This window comes from Nuphar pumila, chromosome 13, assembly GCF_984573655.1.
Source record: "Nuphar pumila chromosome 13, dmNupPumi1.hap1.1, whole genome shotgun sequence".
Lineage (NCBI taxonomy): Eukaryota > Viridiplantae > Streptophyta > Magnoliopsida > Nymphaeales > Nymphaeaceae > Nuphar > Nuphar pumila.
The window spans coordinates 20,789,287-20,811,712 of NC_143261.1; the positions used below are offsets into that span (position 1 = coordinate 20,789,287).

A 22,426-nucleotide genomic window follows, 5' to 3' on the forward strand; every position below is an offset into this window, starting at 1 on the left:
TTCATACCAAAAGATTGAGAAGAAGACATGGACACGTTCTTCGAGACTGCCACCAAGATAGTGCAATACCCGAGCTCTACTTCAAGAGACCAAGCTTTGATACCATGTAAAAATATCCTCAACACTAGAGCTATGTGCACAAAGGCACTAGATTCACAATGAATCAATATGTGCACAAAGGCAAAATGAGCACTTACATTGGAGCATACATGCACAAAGGCATGAAAAAATAATGAATCGCTTTATTGATGAAACGAGAGAACCTCTTACAAAAAGGATAGTTTTACAAGGAGGAATATCCCATTATTTATAGGCAAAAAGAGACCCAAGGAGGGGCTCCATATAGTCATTGGAGTCACTCCAACGCATATATGGTGGACCCCTCCAACCTTAAAGTACAAAAAATAAAAAATAAAAAATAAAAGAAAAGAAAAAGAAAAAGGAAATGCATATTTCAAATATGGGTGAAAGAGGAAAATTAATGACCATTTTACCGCTAGTGGGTATTTACAAAAGGAATATATATATATATATATATATATATATATATATATATATATATATATATATATATATATATATATATATATATATATATATATATATATATATATATATATATATATATATATATATATATATATATATATATATACATACGAGATACATTTTAACAGGTTCTTGCCCAAATGCTGAATTAGGAAACCCTAAAACCATTCACATCCACCTGGGTTGGTATCTAGGCTGTGGCCATGCTTCTCATGTTGTGCGGACCACACCAGCTTGTGCTGCAATAAAAGAGTGTTGTCCAATTTGAGTTCTTTTATTTCAGCTTCTTTAGATATTTCCTTGCATTGCTACCTTACCATTCTGTGCAGAAATCCCGATCACATCATGTGTTGGACAAAACTCTGCTTCCTTAAGTCTTGAGAAGTATCTCGCAGTTCTGTGCCAAACCCATATGATTTAACTCTTTAATCGTTATTGACAATGAACCTGTTCTAAGGAGTGCACAATATGTCAAGAGCCTCATATTTATTGCTTTTCTGTTGGAAAGTCTCTGATTCCTTATGAGAAACTTTGGATTTTTATAAAGTCTTTCACAGAATGATTACGGGCACGTTTGCTTGGGCCCAAATGAGAATCTCTCACAATGGGAAGAGTGATTATTATTTACTCATTTCCCCACATGCAAACAAACGTGAGCAAGTGGGGCAATGAGATTCGAATCACATTTCAAGCCATTTTACTCATTCTCATGTAATTCCAAGTCCACCCTGTGATTTGGAATCAAATGATCTAGAATCAAATGAGATGCAAGCAAACATGCCTTAGCTAGAGGAAACAAGCGAGGAAACAGGTATCAAATCTGCCCTTTTGGTAAGGGGTGGTCCAGTTATCGAATTCATATGGTGTGGGCAGTGGAAGAGATCTCCCCCAATCTCATTTTTCCCAAATTTCCTGGTTTCTAGTAATTCAGATTCATGCCCAACGGTCGCTACATGCAAAAACATACCTCTTTTTACTTTTAATTGTTAATCAAAATAGCACTTGGAGTAACTTTCCGTTAGATAATCTTTTCTTTAGTGCATTTTTATCCTCAATTATAATCAATAACGATTTTACACTTCAGAATAAGATCGCGCTCTCCTTTTCTCTCTCTACACTAGACTCATCCATCACCTTATGCTTGATGTGCACCTTCACTGTAAATGTTCAGTGATGAAAATCTCCTCCCTCATGGTCTTGATGATGTTGAGAAACCAAACAAAACTACGAGGATTGGAGAGAGAGAGAGAGAGAGAGAGAGATTCATCATTCATTTTCCTTACGCAAGCTTTTCTTCGATCTTCCAAACAGGTTTATCAATCCTAGCAAAACAGGTGTTCATCGAGTACAAGAGTTTTTATTAGGCAACGGGGATGAGTCTAACTCTAACCTAGCCGAATTGGTAACCGGCCCCGCACACCAGTGCAACTCAGCCAATAGCTACTGGTAGGCCACAACTCTGAACCTATCCATTCATAATGGGCACTTCGGTTTATAAAGCACCTGCCTGCACGACGTATGCTTGGATTGAAGCAATTTACATGCGGCAACATTCATAGTGCGGACTTATGTTAAAACTTGCTATTGGGTCAAGACATCTTTTCAAACTAACCACTGGCTCAAAATATGGTTTTGTATTTTGTTTGAATTTACTCACAAAAGCCCCAAGAGAATCCATATATGAACTTCAACATGGCACTGTATAACCACCAGTGGTAGATGCCAAAATGTGTGTGTGTGTGTGTGTGTGTGAGAGAGAGAGAGAGAGCAGGTTTAGAATCAATCTTTGATTGGAAGACTAGAAGATTAAAAGAGATTGAAGTGCTAATATCATAATGACTGAACTGTTAAAGTTTATACCTAATCAGCCATGACATATAACAAGAAAAGAAACCTGCTTACCCAAAACATGACTGGTTCTACAGATCTAAGAATACTGGCAAAGATCAACCGAGCTACTCCCCAACAATGACAAGGGTCACGGACAACTCCACATCAGCTCCTTGATCTAGATGCAGCCCCGCTTAGTTCTTCTGGTGTAGACGGGAACAGTTCCACGTATCTTGATCCTATCATCATCTTGTCTTTGTCCATGGCTTTCTTTGAATCTGAAGCAGATGCAAATTCCACAAATGCTTCGCCAGTTGCTTTACCATCATACCTAAGAGCAATATGTACATTAGCCTCGGTCAGATCAAATTCCTCGAAGAAATCTACAATCTCTGATTTTGTGACTGAGAACGGTAGGCCACGAAGCTTCAGAATTTCAGTATGCTCCATCTGTTCTTTGTCAATGGATCTTTTCAAGTATCGAGGAGGGCTACGATAGTCGCCGATCCCATCAGAATTCACCTCATCAGCAATTGCATTGTAATAATCTTGCTTATTGCACCTGAAAACTTCAATGTACCTGCGGCCCATATTTTGTCTATCCCTCTGTAGAGCAAATTCTGTCTGCATTGATCCAGCAAACACAACAAACGCCTCACCAGAAAAACGGCCATTTTTATTGACCAGAAGAACATCAACAATATCCAAACCAGCAAAGAACTTGAACACATCTATATCACTGCAGTCGAATGGAAGGCCTCTCAGGCGTACCACAGGAAAAGGTTGAACATAATATCCACTACCCATTCCATAATATGGGTTAGCTTCCATCACCCTTGGCCTCTTTGAACCGACCTCGTACCCATTTGAAAAACCCCCAGCTCCAAACATGGCACTTTAGTTGTTTATAGATCAACAACATTGAAAGTAAGTATGCATGACATTACAATAACAAAGCTGAATAACATAACAAAAAGTTCAAAACTAACCAAAAGGCATATTTGATATGGTAAAAGCGCAAGTTAATAATCTGAGGATTCTGAGCAATTTTTATAAGCAAGCAAACTCAAAGTATTAAAGTAAAAATGGAGATGCTACAATAGGGGCAAAAATAAATGCTAGAAGGACTGCCACGTATAATCAAAAGTAAAGAGAAAAATTAGGCCCAACCAAGAAAATCTAGTACAATTGGATCAAGCTTTTGCCGACTCTATAGCTTGTCACCATAAATAACAAAACACTGTAACTCAAAAAATATATCACTTCTACATAAGTTCTCAGCAATTTATTCTATGATTCAATCTGTATTCATTCAATGGCGGGGGGAGGTAAAGAAGTGCAGGCTTAGAATGTGTTTGACCTCACAACTTGATGAAGTAGCATTGCAACAGTATTTATTAATTTCACTTACAATGAAGATTCATAATCGACTCATGACTTGCTTTAGAAAGTTCAAGGAAAAAAAATGAAAGTAACATAAAAACTATTAAATTTTTCCTCAAAATCTCTGCATTATCTAAAGTTCATTTTCTAATCAAGGGTTTTTTCCACATTAGCCCCCTTGCTATTTCCATATTGCTCCCTAGCTTTTGAACCATTATTTTCAACATAGTCCTTCCACTAACCCTCATCATATGCAGACAGGTAAACAAGGAATTATCATCATGCCCCTCCCCTCGTCACACCAACCCACACCCTATACCCCATTTTCCACCACCCATTCAAACTCTATAAAACACCTGCCATTGTTGTTTTTTTCAAGGATGGTTCTGTATTATAACAGTAATAGCTCTCATAAGGAAGATGTTCAACATGAAGATGGCCTTGTCAAGGAACTAGATTGAAAGATTAAGCTCCAAATGTTATTTTCTTGGTCCACCACTGCACAATCTCCAAGATACACGCAATGGTGTCCACAAGTCTCTTTTCATTTGGTTTCTAGGACATGGACAATAAACACAAAAAAGTATAAAACATTCACAAACTTGAAAACCCTTTTCAAGTAGAATGACAATGCATCAAGGATGCATATAGGTTCTAGAACAAATTGATCTGTGCATCTGTGCACTAGAGTAGGCTATCTTAAAGCTTCAAATGTTGCCTATTCGACGAAAACATTCAGGGAGTGTATCAATCTTATGAGAATTTTTTTTGTTCATAGACCTTAAAAGCACCATTAAAAAAAAGTCACCAACTTAAATACATTTTCTTAAGAATTAAAATGCCAGCCTCTCATTTAGAAAGATTGGTCTATAGTCTATAGACTCTATACCACTGCCAAGGTTTATACTTAATACCATAGTGACAAATATCGCGAGATTTATGAAAATCTCGCGATAATATCGGGAGAAATTGCCTGAAAGTTTAAAACAGCAATTTCTCGCGAGATTTTCAAAATATCGCAAGATTTATGAAAAAACATAAATACCGCGATTTAAATGCGATAGTTATGTTTTAAACGGCTATTTATCGCGAAAAAATCGTGTATTTTTATTTTTAAATAATTTTTATTAATATTTTCTTATAAAAAATAAATTTTATATTTTATATTTTTTTTATTGCCGAGATTTTGCCAAAAAAAACGTGTGATTTATGATTTTTTTCCAATTTCTCATGAGTTATTGAAAACGAGAAATTGCCGATAAGAACGTTTGTCACTATGCTTAATACACTAGCTGTTGGCACTTAAATAGCTAGTCTACACCTTACCAAAACACATAATTACTGTTAAAATATGTATTTGTTGTATATAATATATATAGTTATTAGTAATGATAGGGTGCTCTTGGAGTACCTACTCCTTGATTACAACCATTGGATTTGTAAAGATCCAACGGTTATAAATAAAGTTAAATATTGTGTGTCTTCATTTATTTTGCTGGAAACTAAAAGGCAAATTGAGAGAGGTTGTGGACCGTTTCCAACATTGAAAATTAAATGAGCTCTTGGATTTTGGTCTCTCTCTCTCTCTCTCTCTCTCTCTCTCTCTCTCTCTAAAAGGCAAATTGAGAGAGGTTGTGGACCGTTTCCAACATTGAAAATTAAATGAGCTCTTGGATTTTGGTCTCTCTCTCTCTCTCTCTCTCTCTCTCTCTCTCCATGCATTAATGTGTGAATGATTGACATGGATGCGTGGTACACTCACACAAGTATGTAAGCATGACATTTTCATAGGTCTTTTAGAAAGATAAAACGGAGCCAGCATAGGTTTTGTCAACCTGTACATAGCATGCATAATACAGCATTGTCCATGGAATCTGACCTGTTTTTGTCAACATGTACATAATGTCAGTTCATCCATGACATATGCATGACATGCTTACATAGGTATTTACACATGCCATTGTCATAGAGGTCCTTCAGAAAGATAATATGAGGTATGCATGGGTTTTCCCAACACATACATAGCATGCATGATAGAGCACCATCCATGGAGACCACTTGTTTTTATCCATGGTAGTTTCATACATGGCCCTTCATACATGTATGCATGAGAAGAAAGAGAGATTTACCAAAAGAGCACATCCTTCATGAATGCATGAGAGGAAAGAGAAAAAGAGACTTGCCCAAAAATCAATCTCATTTAATGTTCAGCTTTGGAAACCACTTACCCTCTCATTTGCTTTAGTTTCCAGCAACAATAATGGAAGACATGCAATATTTAACTCTCATTATCACTGTGGGATCTGTAAAGATACAACGGCTGTAATCAAGGAGTAGGTGCTCTGGGAGCACCATATCATTACTAATATAGTTATATATATACACATATGTATGTGTATGTAAATTCATATTTTTAATGTATGTATATATAAATAAATAAATATATATCTTTTATTTTAGAATGTATTTTAGGGCATAGGTAATTTTTATTTTTATTAAGGGAAAAATGGTCTTTGACCATTATAGTCATTGGGGCCTCCCAACGGCTATATGTGGTCCCCCTACTCCTTGTGTTGTGTATAAATAGGGGACTTCTTGTCGGCTGTTAAGATGTATGTATATATATATTTATTTATCATTGTAATAGGTAAATACTCATTACTCATTAGGTGTATTTTTGTCTTTTCACAAGGTTGTGCCCATTATGGGCACTTTAGTCCTTTCTTTTTCTTTCTTTCTTTTTCTTTTTTTCTTTTTGGTTTGAGCTAAGGGCATTAAAGTCCTTAGCTCATAAAGCTGTTGGGGGTGGTCCCAAGGGCTCTTGAGCTCCTCTTTGTCTATATAAAGGCAGATCGCTCTTGTATGTTTATGCCCTTCTAAAGCATTCCAATTCCTTTTGTGAGTGTATTATGAATACAATGTGATTAATTTTTATGTTGTTTTTGCTTTTGTGCCTTAGTGCATTGTTTTGCTCATAGTGGCTATGTTGGCTCTTTGTATTGTCCCTTAGAGGACTTATGCATGTGCACTTTGTGTTTATGTTCTTGTAAGCCCTTGGAGGCTATTGTTCTGTATTTCCGCATATTTCATTACATGGTATCAAAGCTAAGAAATTTGTTCTTGGTGTTTTTGCCTTTTTTGGACTTGGGATTCTTTGGTTCGAGTTCATGCTTCGTGAAGAAATCATGATCGATGTATGGCTTGGATTCAAGGAAGATCTTGACCCGGTATGTATCTTAAATCTTTATTTTTACTTGAGTTGTCTATCTCATGCATTATGCATGAGAAATCACTCATTTATCTTATCTTTGAAAAATTATTTGTTATTTTTGTTAAAACTAAATTTTTTTAAATGTTTTTCAAATTTATTGTTGGATTTATTTTTAAAGTATTTATTTGGTTTTGTGAAATGATATTTATATATGTGTATGCTTTTATGAGATATAGTTTAAATCTTAGACTTTTGAACTCTCTTTAGTTAATGCGTACATATATGATCTAGTATTCTTGAGCATGTCTTTTTGGCACTTATACGCTTTATTTGAGCACTTCATGGTTATAAATGTCAAAACATGTCCTTATGCATGACTTCAAATTTATTGTGTTTTTATTATTAGATTGGACTTGGTTTTTTAAATATTTTAAAATAATTTGATATATTTATTTTAAATGGTTTTATGTGTCATTTACAAGTATAATTTTATAGTTTTTGCTTTTGATGTATTCGTATGTAAAACATAGAATACTTTATGTAGCATAAAAGATTATATGTGGTTAGGGTCTTAGTGATCAGATATATCTTGTTATGTTGAAATTTGAATAATTAATTTTTCATATTGATATATGATCCTTGTGCACTTGTGATTGTCTTACACACACATTGATGAATGAGAATGAGTTTGTATATTCATGCATAAGGAATTGAGCATGATCTCTTCGTGAAAAAGAAGTTCTTTTATGAGAATTATGCACTCATTCTTGTAGAATTTATGTTGAACTCCTCTATGAGGTTTATGAATGCCGTTTAAGCATGTTTTTTAAAATTATTAAAAATATTTATGTTATTGTGTGTTCTCTTGTTGGCCCTTGCGATTGTGCCCATTTAGGAGATAGTTTTAATGCAATTGAATGGTTGTGCCTTGTGATTATGATAATTCTTAGACTCATGGCTCTTTGATGAATGTTATCTTATATGTTTTTCTACATCATGTTGCCTTACATGAGTCTTAAGTGTCGTGCTTTTTGCATACTTGTGATATTCAATGAAATATTATTTTTAAAATTGTGAGGCATCTTGTGTGTATCCCTTGGTGGGTCTTGTGAGTGTGTTGTTCCTTAGAGAACGTTTTTTTGTGCTTGTCCACTTGATATTGGTAGACATTTTGGTTCGTGATTGAAGACTCCTTGGATCTTTTGTAAGTGTAACCTTTGTGGTTTACTTTTGTCCTTGTCCATTTTGTATCTCTTGATGGATATTCATATTAAAATATCTCATTGGTGGCCATTTTATCTTGCCATACATTGCATTTATTGCATGCTCTTTTCTAAAACTTATTTGAGGGTTTCACTTTATTTGAAATTTTTGTCAAATCAGTTCTTGTTCCTTGGAATGTGTTTTTCAAGGAATCACTCTTCTTTCGATATATCCATTCTTTTTTTTTGGCCTTATCGAAGTGAGTTGGTTGCACTTCTGTGTTGAGGAGCCAGAGTTAGTTGTTAAGGTGAATTATATGTGCACCTCTGCATTCTTCTCAGTATAGATTGTCAATTGTTTTGACTTTGACTGACAATTGATTGACCTCTAGTTCTATGAGTGTATTGTATCACTCATTTGTTTCTTGTGCACCTCGATGTTATAAAGCCAAAGTTAGTTGTTGAGGTGAGTTATGTGTGCACCTCTATATTCTTGTCAATATAAATTGTCAAGTTTATGGATGTCGTATTGACACTTGTCTTGGCTCTAAATACAGTTGATCGACCTTTGGTTATATGAGTGAGGTGTATCACTCAATTGTTTATTTGGCCTTTATTATTTAATGGATGCTAGTATCAATTTTTGTTAGTGATGGTTCTATTGCTATTTGTTTGTGACCATTTTATGGTCTTATGGATTAAATCACATATTATTGCAAAATTTATTGCTTTGAATATTGTTTTCAAATCTTTTTGATCATTGACATCAGTTTGTCTTCATTACAGTATATTTGCCTATCTTGCTTTCTCCACTCTCCCCTCTTATTTAAGTGACCTTTTTTTGGATAAGAGAATTTTGTTTATCAGTTTTATAACCATGGTTGTGGTGAGTTATGTGCACCCATTGTAACTGATGTTGTTTGCAGTTTTACAATAATTTGTGAGGTGAGGGATGTGCACCTCTTGTGATTGTAGCTGGTATTTGACCCATAAGTGGTCCTTGTTTGTTCACTTTTTGTGTGTTTGTAAAGCCCATAAGAGGCATTGTGTTTTATCTCTTGTCTTATGCGCTGATACACTTGAATTTTGAGGATGTTGAGTTAGAGATCAAAGAGGCAATTGCTTGTGGTGAGCAAACTAGAGTTTAGATTTACAAATATCATTCCTTTTGAGATTTTAAAAATCTTTCCATAAAATTTTTAAACTTTTACTACTTGTTGCCCTTGTATGGGAAATGTTTATTCATTGAAATATTTTATGCATTGATATGTGCATTGAATATGCTTTAATTGCATGTTGAATATATATGTGTGTGCGTTGAGGATATTTAGATTTTTTCCATGTTGGTTGTCTTGCGTGTTGTGCATGAATTTAATTAATTCCTCGACTATTGAGTGCTTACATTTGATATACATGTTGTCATGTTTTGTTTAGTATAAACAATGAGTGGAATCTTATTTGAAATGTTTACCAAAGCAATTGAGACATTATTGCAAAAATGTTTCCGTCTTATCGATATTTTATGTCTAAAATGTGCTTTTCTGAGCATTTTATTAATGAGAACATTTTATATTTTTTGGTCATGACTCTTAGTGAATTGTATGTCTTCGTTATGAGAATGTTCATGGTCCATAAGGGTATGTTTGATGGCTTGTCTCGTGTGTTGCACAGGACGAAAAAGATGTCGAGAACACAAATTTTAACAAACATTGGATGCAGCGGACGACGTTTTGCGCATCCATTATAGTGTGTAATTTTCGATCCACCTCACCCCCTGTTACAAAATGAACAGGAACGGAGGGGATGAAAAAAAAGCATCGACGGGCGCACGCACATCTCTCTCTCTCTCTCTCTCTCTCTCTCTCTCTCTCTCTCTCTCTCTCTCTCTCTCTCTCTCTCTCTCTCTCTCTCGAGCCCATAGGCAGCCACTCTCCACCAACCCAATGGCTCTCTCGTCCATTAAAATTAGGCAGAGAATGAGAGAAGGTGGGAAAGCAAGAAAACCCTAGAAAACTAGGGTTTCCTGAAAATGGTGGATGCATACGGCATAGTCGGTGGCAGAGCACCCTTCGCAGTCGGTGACGTCGGAGACACCGCCGGAGGGCGATCCACAGCAACTCAGCCATGATTTTCGGCATCCGAAGGGACGCGGTTGGCGAAGATTGTTGCCTTCGTCTGCTTTGTTGCCGACGACCTGGGCTCTGGTCGCTCCCTGTCTTTTGGCTGGTTCTTGTCAAGGGAATCTATAGCATCGACCTCATTGATTCTGGAGGGGGGACATTTTGTTCCGAGAGGGTCGTGATTCTTCTAGTATATTGAGAAGTGAGAACTAATCTTTGGCTAAAAATCGGCCCAGATGATACGTGTTTCGCACGTCGATGCCGATTGTCTAGATCAATGAGAATCAATTCCTCTTTTAGGTTTTCATTTATGTTTTTCCAATAAAAATTTTGGTTGTCTATTTCTTTTGCTGTTAATGAGATGAGATGGACAAAGGGAAGGTTATTGTCCGTTAATTTTAAGGGATTTGAACGATGGAATTGTTTACTCTGCAGTTTAGGGAGAGTGTCGCAGCATGGGTGTGCTTGTTCTACATCCTATTGCAGAGGGTTATGATGTTCAAGGTTAGCCACCATCTGAAAAAATAATCTTTGGCCAACAGACTAGAGACTGTGAGTTTCAAGTATATCAATGACGATTCTCACGACAAGTGAGAAGGTAACACTGATACCTTCCATCTCTAGCATTTTAATTTTGTGCCTTTTGTTGTCAACAAGATAAGACAAAAGGAAAGGTTAGTTAACGAATTTGATTATTGAAATTGTTTATGATGATGTTCAGGGAGAACGTTGCTTTGGGGGCTCACTTAGAAGTTAGAACACAGGAAGGGTGTGTCCTGAGAGTTTTTATAGAGATGTCTTTGCTGAAGGAACAGGTTTTGATCTGAGACTTTTATCTTGGAAGTTTTAGTTTTTTTTCCTGTTTGATTTAGTCTGTTTCACATGTCGTTACTATAGTGGTTTCATAGAAACTGAATTCTTTGAATATTAGTTGGAGAAATTCATTTTTAAAAGAGGAAGAAAATCATCTTTTCCTTTTGTTTTGTCTAGCCAATGATTTATTTGTTTGTAGACTGCATTTCAGGATTATTGTGTAGACTTCATATGCTCAAAAAGTGACTCGAAGAAACTGTTTGCTTGGATAGAAAATTTTTCTTGAAGATTTGGTTAACTGGTTGTTTTGTAAATAAATGGTTCAAAACTTAATATTCAGATTATCTATGTTTGGGTATTGATAGTGGAAAGATTGCTTGAATAAGTGATTTTCCTGGATGCTTTTTCTTTTTTTTTGATATACCTCTAATAAAAAAGAAACATTAAGCCTCTGCTGTGTGGGTGATCATGATAATTTCTTGATAATGTTAAGCAAAGCTAGGCTTAGACCCTTATTGAGATAATGAATGTGGGGAGAGTAATATCAAGAAATAAAGCAATTTAAAAATAATCAAATTCAACTCACTATTGGCCTCGGCGTTTATGGGTTTTTTCTAGTGTTTTAGCATGTGATCAGGTCTTGCTTTGATCAAGTGTTATATGAAAACCTGTTTCACTTATTTATATTTTTAGAAAAAAACAAGTTAAGAAGGATTTGATTGGCAGAATTTGGGATGTCCCCTTTGGTCAAATACTTCTAAAATAAACCTCTTATACATGAAGTTTTAAGCATATTTAAAACCCTGATATGCTAGATTAAGATTCAATTTGTGAATGATGATGTTAACATCAGACTTAATCCCCAATGACAAAGATAGCTGTGGAAAAGATTCAGTCAAGAAACTCTTATAGTTGAGTGCCATGAACCTAGGCAATACTGATCAATGACAAATGATGTACATACTGATTCGTGTTAGCTGGTGGATTATGGATACACAATCTATGCTGGATCTTTCATCAATAAGGGTAGAAATGACCCATAAGCCGAGATGATTGACAATGAATGGAATCAAGGATTTCTCAAGCCATAGATCCCTAATGGTTATAGGCTTGATCTGTTCAGCCTTCTCTCATAAAACACATGTTTAAGGTCAGGATAACAAATTCATGAGCTAAGCTCCAGCCTATTTTAGTAAACCAACTAATATCTATTGTATTTGATTGATATTAAACAGTTAAATGTTTTTTTTCATCTTAGTTTGCTCTTGTAAGGAAGAGTATTAAGCATTGGAAAGGAGACAAATTGCTTGCTTTTCAGGTAACTGACTTGTTTACGAGCTTCTTATGTCTATTTATGTTGCTTTTTTGAGCTAGACAATGCATCATGAGCTTGTAATTTTTTTTTTCTTAGTGATGTAAGACGTAGCTTTTCAGAACTGTGCAATCCTGGAGAGTTCATCATTCTGTGGTTTTAACTAAAATACATTACCTTCAAAAACTGACATCAAAATCTACCTGTGTTTTTCTGAGAGGGAAGAAAATGGTTATGATACTACCTGAAAATGGGAAAGCTTCATCCATTGATGAACTAAGAATCTTCTCACTAATATTATGATTATCATTGTTTTAATGATTGGCAGGGTTATCCTCCTCTTTGCTTTTATCATGGCAACCTTGGGTTTGCAAATAATTTTAGAGTCTGTCCGCACCCTCATATCCGATGTAAGTCTCTCTCTCTCTCTCTGGTCAAATGTGCTAGCTGATTGTTAGGGTGTTTCTTTCTTAGCTGATAGATCTTGTGTTCAAATCATCTATTCCTAGCAAAGAAAAGAAGAAGAAAAAAGGAAGAAAACCTTTCTCAAAGAAATATTCTAGTTCCACCAAATGGTTTAATATCTCAAACTTTTGTAAATGACAAATTGAAAAAAAACTCTAATTTTTCTCTATTCGGTTGGAAATGGTATAATGACTTCTATTTCTATTATTTGTCAAAATACATCAGCAAGAAATGTGGTTGGGTTTCCTTTTTGTTCATGACTTCATATTAACATGCCGTAACAAATTCTTCAGATGAAGTAAGGTTTTTTGGCATACTTTGCGTGTGTGCAGATAAGGATTGGATTGTGCATTTTGGCTGATTTTTGGTTAGTGTGATTTCTTTAGTACAGACTCAGTGTGTACAAATTTGTGCCAAGAGATTCCTGTACTTTTGTTGTGCCAAAGTCGGGTTCAGAATAAGTATGTGTCCTATATTTTCTATTTGTTACTATGTTTGTAAAGTGTTCGATAATTTGTTTTTGAGTTCGTAATTGTATTGTAAATTGGCCAAGTGTGGCCTATTGTGATCAAAGGGTCTCTAATTGATTAAGTACAGTTGGTTTTAGTGCTTCAAAGAGGTGGAATCATTTGTAATGGATGCACAAGCTTTTACATATATATATATATATATATATATATATATATATATATATATATATATATATATATATATATATATATATATTCATGCCTATGTCACATGGGTACGGGTGCGGGTGCGGATCAATTTCAAAAATTTTGGACACGGAGACACGGCTATATATATATATAACAATAATAAGATTGTAAATTTTAAAGCAAAAATAAAAAAGTAATTCTATTGAAGTAACAACACAAACTTACCAAAATATAACACATAAAGAAGCTTGTGAGTGTGATAACAACAAAACTTATCATAAATGGACAAAAATAGACTCGGTCAAAGTTGACCGAGTCCAAAATGTGGATGGACTCGGCCCCGGTGCATTAGCCGAGTCTGGCACTTAGTTGACCGTGTCTGCCCCGTGTCCGAAACCACACCCGTGTTGGGGCGTGTCGACGCAGGTGCATCAACCTTTTAGACGAGTCCGTGTAAATTAGATTCATGCTACTTCCACAGCCCAAGTACATTCAAAATTGGTTCTTTTGAAGCACTCACATGGCTAACGTTAGAACATTAACAATAAGGAAACTAAACAAACTATGAAATAACAATAATAAAGAGACTACACAAACTAGGAAACACGATTTTCTATTCATGCTGGATCTGGGTATTGAATTTGGATCAAATGTGGATTTGTATCCAATATCCAAACCCAACTGACATTATCTCTTGTTAATATATATATATATATATATATATATATATATATATATATATATTGTTTTAGTTCTTCTACAACGACGTCTCCGTGTTGACCGACTCGGGCGGGGTCTCGCTCGAATCCGGGTCGTTCTCTCTCAGATCATGACCCAAAAGAGGAAGAAGGCAGAAAACCTAAGTTTTGGGGGCAAAAATCCAATTTGAGATCCATATTCGGGGCAAAAATCCAATTTGAGATCTATATTTGTGGCAAAAATTCATATTTTGGGCAAAAATCCAATTCCAAATTCATATTCAGGGCAAAAATTCATGATTTTAGACATAATTTCATAATTGGATCCATATCAGGGCAAAAAAACATAATAAACTTGTTAAAACATGTAAAATGGTGGACGGATTGGGTCATACGATCCAAAACAAAGTAATTCGACCCATTATCCATGAGTGTCCAAGTTGCCCTCACATTGTCATCAAAGAACGGACATTTGGAACATAGCATCTGAGTACGGTCCAAAAAAACGTTGGACTTGGAACAATTGTTACAGAACGAACACAACCAATGTTCTGTTACGTCTATTTTGTTCATTTCGTCCAATCCTGGACAAGCCATCAAACATACCCTAAGGGACTACTTTGATTTGTACCTCATTGTAGCCTTCAAGACACTCTCTTGAGTTTCTAATATATACTTGTTTTTTAATTTTAGTAATCAAAATTCTACAATGTTCAGAATTTATGAAAAATATGTTGTTTTTGTGGTTATAATTGCCTAAACAAGAAATTCTTAAAAATTGATTTTGCTTGAATTGTACCTTGCTTGAATTGTTACCTTGTTTGAATTGTTACTAATGTTTCTAAAATCTTAAAATTATTACTACTTTGTTTGAAAAATCTACTTGAGTGTTAATGTTGTTCAAAATATATATATATATATATATATATATATATATATATATATATATATATTTGTTTGGTTAGTATTTTCCCTTATGTAGTTAATTTTTTTGTTTTTTGTCCTCTCTGCGTGTTCTTAAAGATGAGATGGGTTGAGAAAGTAATATCTTTGATGCATCATATCATGAAGATGAAGATAGCCAATGAAGGTATTTGATGACGATCACCAATGAAAACAATAAAAGACTTGTATTTGCATATCTTCCTGATGCATCATAAATATGGAGATTTTCAAATGAAGACACTCAAAGACTTGAATCCTCTCTAGTGTTTGAGGGGGGTGTTAAGATGTATGTATATATATATATATAAGTAAATACCCATTAGGGGTATTTTTTGTCTTTTCACATATAATAGGTTGTGCCCATTAGGGGCACTTTAGTCCTTTCTTTTTTTCTTTTTTTTGTCTTTTTGGTTTGAGCTAAGGGCATTAAAGTCCTTAGCTCGTAGAGCCATTGGGGGTGGTCCCAAGGGCTCTTGAGCTCCTCTTTGTCTATATAAAGGGGATAATCCCCCTCTTGTATGTTAATGCTCTTCTAAAGCATTCCAACTCCTTTTGTGAGTGTATTATGAATACAATGTTATTAATTTTTATTGTTGTTCTTGCTCTTGTTCCTTAGTGCATTGTATTGCCCATAGTGGCTGTTTTTATTGCCTATGTTGGCTCTTTGTATTGTCCCTTAGAGGACTTATGCATGTGCACTTTGTGTTTATGCTCTTGTAATCCCTTGGAGGCTATTGTTTTGTATTTTCGCATATTTCATTAAAGAAGCAACTACTAGAAAACTCGGGAGTTCACATAACAGGACCCTCAAGATTATGATGTGATAACAAAAGTGCAGTCGTAATCATACTTTCCATAAAAGAACCAAGCACATAAAAATGGACTGTCACTATGTTATAGAAGAATTTTGAAGAAGGCCATCATGTTGTCATATGTGATATTTGAGTATCAATTGGCACTTCTTCACTAAGGCCCTTTCCTCTCCTCGTTTTCACTTTTTCCTTGGCAAACTCTCAGTTGTGATATCGTGAGTTTGAGGGGAGTGTTAAAATATGTATTGGTTGTATATATATAGTTATATTTATTTATTTATTTATCTTTTATTTTATAATGTATTTTAGGGCATATGTAATTTTTATTTTTATTAAGGGAAAAAGGGTCTTTGACCATTATAGCCGTTGGGAGCTCCCCAATGGCGCTATATGTGGTTTCCTCTACTCCTTGTGTTGTGTATAAATAGGGGACTTCTTGTCCCTTGTTTATAATGCATTTTATGTGCATTTATTATCCATAAATTATTTTATTTTTAATCGTTTGAGTGTCCCCTCTTATTAGCCCTTAGTGGCTTTTGTGCTTGTGCTCTATTTATGGCTTGTGTTTGTGCCTCTTGTGAGGTGTGTGGGGTCATTCCTTCATTACAACTTGCTCTAAAATGAAAGAGTTTGTCTTTGTGTTCTATCTCTCTCCCCAGCTCTAAAGAGAGCTCTCAACACTAAGTTTGTCTGTTTAGAGCTTACAAAAAAATCTAACTGTTTAAAAACCTAAGTCAACCCAATGATAGCCAGAGCACATATCTCTCCCCAACTCTAAACAGACTTCTCAATGCTAAGTTTCTCTGTTTAGAATCTACAACTGAACTCACTGTTTAAAAATCTGGCAAGTCAATCCAAATCGGCACCTAACCCAGCCCACCAATGGATTGACCAAATTATCAAGACTCGGCTAAGACTTACTTGACTCAGTAAAGCCATATGTCCATTCAGCTGTATATATATACTGTACAATTCTGATTTGTTAAAACCTATATAATTACATATACAATTCCCATTTCTCTATAAGGACAAAAGGGTGAACATACATAAGAAACACATACACACAATAAAGGTCAACATAATCCGGTAGAATAATTGACTCGGCCTTGTCCCAAGTTAACCATGGCCAAGTCTCGAGTCTCTAGGTATTCAAATCATGACCATTCAAAGTGGATAATAAAATTGATTATATATTAATCAACAACTTGTTGCATGCATATCTGATTACCAAAACCACATAAACTGGCATAAAAGCTGAAGCATATGGCATGAATAAATGAAGTTAATTAGACAATTTAATCAATCACATTCATTCTAGCCCTACAAACACTTAAAAAGAAAAATTATCATTGAGAAGTTGGTCAAGTTCTTAGGAGGCAAACAAGCTATGGTTTTTGCATGCTATGTCCGAGAGAAAAAGCAATTGGGCTCTTAGCTGTTACAGGTAGGGATAAAGATGTTACCTGGACACTCCTACAACCCAACCATATTCTTCTCCCACACTTGGCATCGGAACGAAACACTAACACTTCTAAGTTCTATACATTTCAATTTTTAATTGATTAACTGTTCAAATCAGTGTTGTGAAAAGCGTTGAGGCGTAGCGAGGCGCTCCACCAAAATCTGAGGCGAGGCGTAAGCCTCGAGGCGCAAAGCGTAAGCCTCAAAAAAAATTAACTTAAAAAAACTATAAAAATTATTTAAAATTATAAATAAATAAGAAATGCTTTATTGATGAAGCAATAACCAACACAAAATAAAATCAGAAGTATAGAGTTTGTAATTAACACTGGACTTGCATTTTAGCAATATTTAAGCAAACATCAAATCAGAAGTATGCCTATTATAAGGGTTCTTACTAGATCCACTATATTGCCAAAAACAAACTTATTTATCTGTATGGTTGAAGAAACTGGACAATGGCCTTGATTACGTTGTTATCAAGCATCTTTTTATATCTTTGTTTTTATTTTTTTATATGAAAACATGGTCCAGATTGATCATGGATTCACTTCCACCTGAATCAAACTCCAAAATCTCCATTTCATAAAAAAGGTTATGCACAATTGAAAGAGGTTGGAAACAATCTTTTTCGGACGCATGTATGGCTGCAGTGCACTTTCTTAAAGAGTAACTCAATAGTTTCTTTTTCTGTTTAATGGCCTACAGCACCGTGATACTGCTCGTAGCAAAACCTCAATATCTGGAATTTGGCTTGGCAGTTAAATCACTGAAATATCTCAGTAAGCCAACCGAAAAATCTACACGTGAATGGCAATTGGACATAACAATTTTTGGGTTGAAAAACCATCCGCGCAGCTGGCTCAAATACTCAGTCTATCCATGCACGTGAATCGCTTGGTCCATACATAGTTGCAAGCATCAAGAGGACCAAATCAGTGTTTTTGCATCAGTAATCATTCACACTACATTTCCAACTTTTAAACATTTAAGCTTGTTCTTTTTTTGTCTATGCTGTTGATCAGCACTATCCAAAAGAAAGGTTGTAGTAACAGCCAAGGATGAATGAAGGGGGTCGGGGTTACCTGGTGTCTGGCAAGGGTTGCCGGCGTCGCGGCTACTTCCGGCAAGAAGGAGGAGGCGGGGAAGCGAGAGAGTGTGAGAGACGAGAGAGAGAGAGAGAGAGGGGCTGCGAGAGACGAGAGGGAGAGAGGGGCTGCGAGAAAGGAGATTAGGGAAATTAGGGCTCCCGACCCTTATTAGGGTCGGGGGTGAGATGTTATTGTTGGTCAAATGAGGGATTTGACCCTCATTTGACCAACAAAATAAGGTGTGTGCGCCTCACGCTGAGGCGCGCCTCGCCTCAAGGCGCAAGAGGCGTACACCTACATGGGTTTACGCTTTTTAACTGCGCCTCAAGGCACAAAGGCCCTCGCCTTGAGGCGAGGCGCGCTTTTTGCGCCTTGAGGCGTGTTTTTAACAACACTGGTTCAAATCTTCCCTATATTCTTTGCATTGGGTTTTCCTTGGTTTGATTAAGCATATTTCTTGTGGTTAATTTTATTAAATTTGCAGTGAAATTATATCCTCATGATGTTAAAATATCAAACAAAGAATTACATAAAAAGATCCTAGCTTTTTATGGTCTCACATATCTCATTATTAGTTTGACACTTTTTTTTGGCATTTCAAAATCCATGCCTTAGGGGGCACTTGGATGAAACATGGAAAAAAAACTAGCATTTTGAAACCCTGTAATGAGAAAGCATAGAGCAAAACCCTTTCTCTGAAAACCCTGGAAACCTAGTTTTAGTATTTGTATGACAAGCAGTTAACATGGTTTTTAATCTATGTAACATAAGTTTTTTTATGTAAATGTATCTAGCATCAAAATGATAAGGATCTTGTATATCTCAAGCTCCTAGGGGGAATCTGGTATTGTTTAATAGGTTCATTATGAGTCATAATTTCTTTTTCCTTTTCAAACCAACACAAACATGCAACAAACTGAGTTAATACGAATGTACACAAGATAAGTGATAAATCAAACAACTAAGTAACTTTTTGAGGATTCTTTAGTTGTTGTTAAGAAACATACTTTTTTTATTCAAATTTCTATAAAAATGTGATGCAGGAAATAGGTCTGTCTGCGGTAATAGGCAGCAATCCCAAGCTCGTGATTATATCTTAGTGTTTTCTCATGTTGAGAAATCCCTTTTAGATAAGATGTAGTAGAGAATGCAAATGTGGGCATTCAATCACTATACTTCATGAATTCATTCTGTCAAGCTAATAATAAAATTAAAAAATATATATCTTATAGCAATGTACAAGCCCTAATTAAGTTCAAAAAAAAATGTACAAGCCCTAATTGAAAGCAGGAAAGCAGATACTCATGGCATTAACATATGTGATCATCACATAAGATTCAACAATAAAATATGTTTGAATATGTCAACATGAGATCTACAATATATTGGTTTAAGCGGCAATAATAAAACACACATCATCTCACAACAAAGAGTTTGAATCGGCAGACTTTGGGCTTCTTGTTTCGAGCGTGTACCTTTCTTCGAAGCAACAAGTGCCAGAAAATGACCAAACGCAAAAGTAAGGAATCACAACCTGTGAAGAGAACAAACTTTTCCTCATTCATCCTAGCATTAGATAATAAATGCATAAAGCTTATAGAATTATATCAAGAAGGCAGTTAGCTGCATTTTATTGGATCAAGAAAGTGCATAACAACAACGGAATCCCCCGGAAATATGTTGACCGGAAACCCCCTTTCCCCAAATCTCAGCCATTGCCGAAGCGTGGCTAGCTCCAGCCATATCCAGCCGAAAAGCGAGCCCTTGCTGAATTGAACGATCACCAACTTCACACAATTTCACGTTTTTGACCGAACTGAGCGAGTCCTTCCCAAATCTGTTCCAGATGTCCAAGTTCCATATGGGTTTCTACAGATGTTCAGGAACTCCAATATTGGCACCCACTCAGATCGCCCGGAACACCCAGAAGAATTATTCCATTTCAATTTAACATGTGTACGATTGGGTAATGACCCCAACCCGTATGTGATCTCTCCGGAGGATCACGGCCGGAAAAAGGGCCCGCCATCGACCCCCTTTTGCAGCGAGAGAGAGAGGGAGAGAGAGAGCACAGTGACCGCCCACCAAAAGGAGGCTCTACCCCCCTTTTCCAACCAGAGAGAGAGCTGGAAAAGAGGGGTTTTCCGGCCAGAGCGAGTGAGAGAGAGCACAGTCGCCGGCTGAAAAAAGTCGGGGTCGACGGCCGCTCCTCCGCCCCTTCCGGCCACAGAGAGAGAGAGAGAGAGAGAGAGAGAGAGAGAGAGAGTCTACCAGATGTAGTCGGCGGCGGTGAAAGAGGGGGACGGGCAGTGCCTGAGAGCGTCGCCGGCGGAAATGTTAGGGTTAAGTGAGATGACAGAACGACAGGGGCAGCACATCAGAAGGAACGTCTCTTTGATAAAAAAAACTTTTGTTACAGATATTAACGAATTACCGAGATTTTGCAAATTCGCGTCAAATATTTTTATTATACCGAAATAATAAAGATTAAAACTTATAAATATTCCATATGTACTCTAAAAGCAAGTTATATTCATTTGTTTTCACATTATATTCAGCGGCACTGACAGCCACTCATCTTGGCAATTATCGGGATGGGTGTTGTCTCTGACAAATGTTGAGATGAGTGGCTGTCAGAGGCGCTGCATAAAAAATGCCCTATATTTATTTTTCAATTAAGAGATACTGCTAAAAATGCTTAAAGCAAATAAGTACCTTTTACCTCACTTGCATTTGAGGAAGAAAATGTTAATTAATTTTATGTTTACTTATCATGGTTACAAAGTGGAAAACCAAAAATATGGGCCTATAAAAGTAGGCCAAACAACTTTTGCCACAAAAAAAAAAGAAAAAAAACAAGAGTGAGACATGTCATTTAAGAAATTTTAACTTGTAGGTAATAAGCACTTAAGGCATATTTGTTTTGGTCACAGGTGAGAAAGTAATAGCTGAGAAAATAAAAGCCCAGAAAGGTCAATCTTGTCATCTACTTTCACAAGATAAAAAAAAAAACAATCTCAGCTAGCAATCACAATCGCAACTTTTACCTTTTCATGTTCTACTAACCTTGTGAAAGTATGGTGATTGTGATTTACAATCACATGTTCCAAGAATCACAAGGCATTGCAAACATGCCCTTAGCTACCGTGTATACCATTTGGTGGAGCTTCACATAAAATTCCGAAAATCAGTAGATATTTTCAGATAAAAATAACATTAAATAGCTTATCTCACAAGTTCAACAATTTACAAAAAGAAAGAAAATAAATGTGAGTGTGGAACTCTTCTTTTTCCTTGACACGGGAGGGCACTGCAATCTTCTTTTGATTTATTAAGGTCTATAATCGTGGAGTTATTGGCTCCTCCTACCAGTAGGGGGGTGCAGATGGTTTTAATTATTCAATTTTTTTTATTATTTTTTGAAAGTCTAACTTTGCATATGTGATCTACATTGTTTGTTTAACAACAATCACCTTTTGAATCATCTAATTATGTGTGAGCAGGTTTTTGTGAGACTTCAAAAATCAATGGTCCAACATTTTTATAAATTTTAATGCTCATAACATCATATTTTTCATAAAAAATGCTATCCAACAGCTGATTTCTAGCAAAGGATAAATATGTGGAGTCTGATATGCAAAAGAAAACTTGGAATATTGAAAATCAGCATTGCTCACAATGTATGAACGGTAAGAGAAACCAGTTCCTTTATAGTCATGTCTTACTATGACAAATATGAGAAAAAATGCAAGATATACAGATTGAAAAATGCTTTTTGAGGATATCAATGAGTCGTAAGTCAAGAAGATGCAATTTGCCAAGATCTAGCTCTTAGATCATGTGTCTTGCTGTTACAAACATAAGAAGGAATGCAA

The 22,426-nt window shown here is 35.8% G+C and overlaps 1 protein-coding gene across 1 annotated transcript; it reads right to left on the minus strand.

Annotated features, from left to right (window-relative positions):
• Nucleotides 1–2,321: 2,321 nt before the first annotated feature.
• Nucleotides 2,322–20,936, minus strand: LOC149818037 (uncharacterized). The gene is made up of 3 exons (XM_089985313.1): nucleotides 20,823–20,936; nucleotides 20,027–20,085; nucleotides 2,322–3,274 (listed from the first exon to the last, which is right to left on the minus strand). Exon 3 carries the CDS (start codon nucleotides 3,268–3,270, stop codon nucleotides 2,545–2,547), a length of 726 nt encoding a protein of 241 aa, XP_089841439.1. The 5' UTR covers nucleotides 3,271–3,274; nucleotides 20,027–20,085; nucleotides 20,823–20,936; the 3' UTR covers nucleotides 2,322–2,544.
• Between the last annotated feature and the right edge of the window lie 1,490 nt (nucleotides 20,937–22,426).

Coding starts and splice junctions, on each gene's coding strand:
- LOC149818037 (XM_089985313.1), bottom strand. CDS start 3,270: ATGTTTGGAGCTGGGGGTTTTTCAAATGGGTACGAGGTCGGTTCAAAG.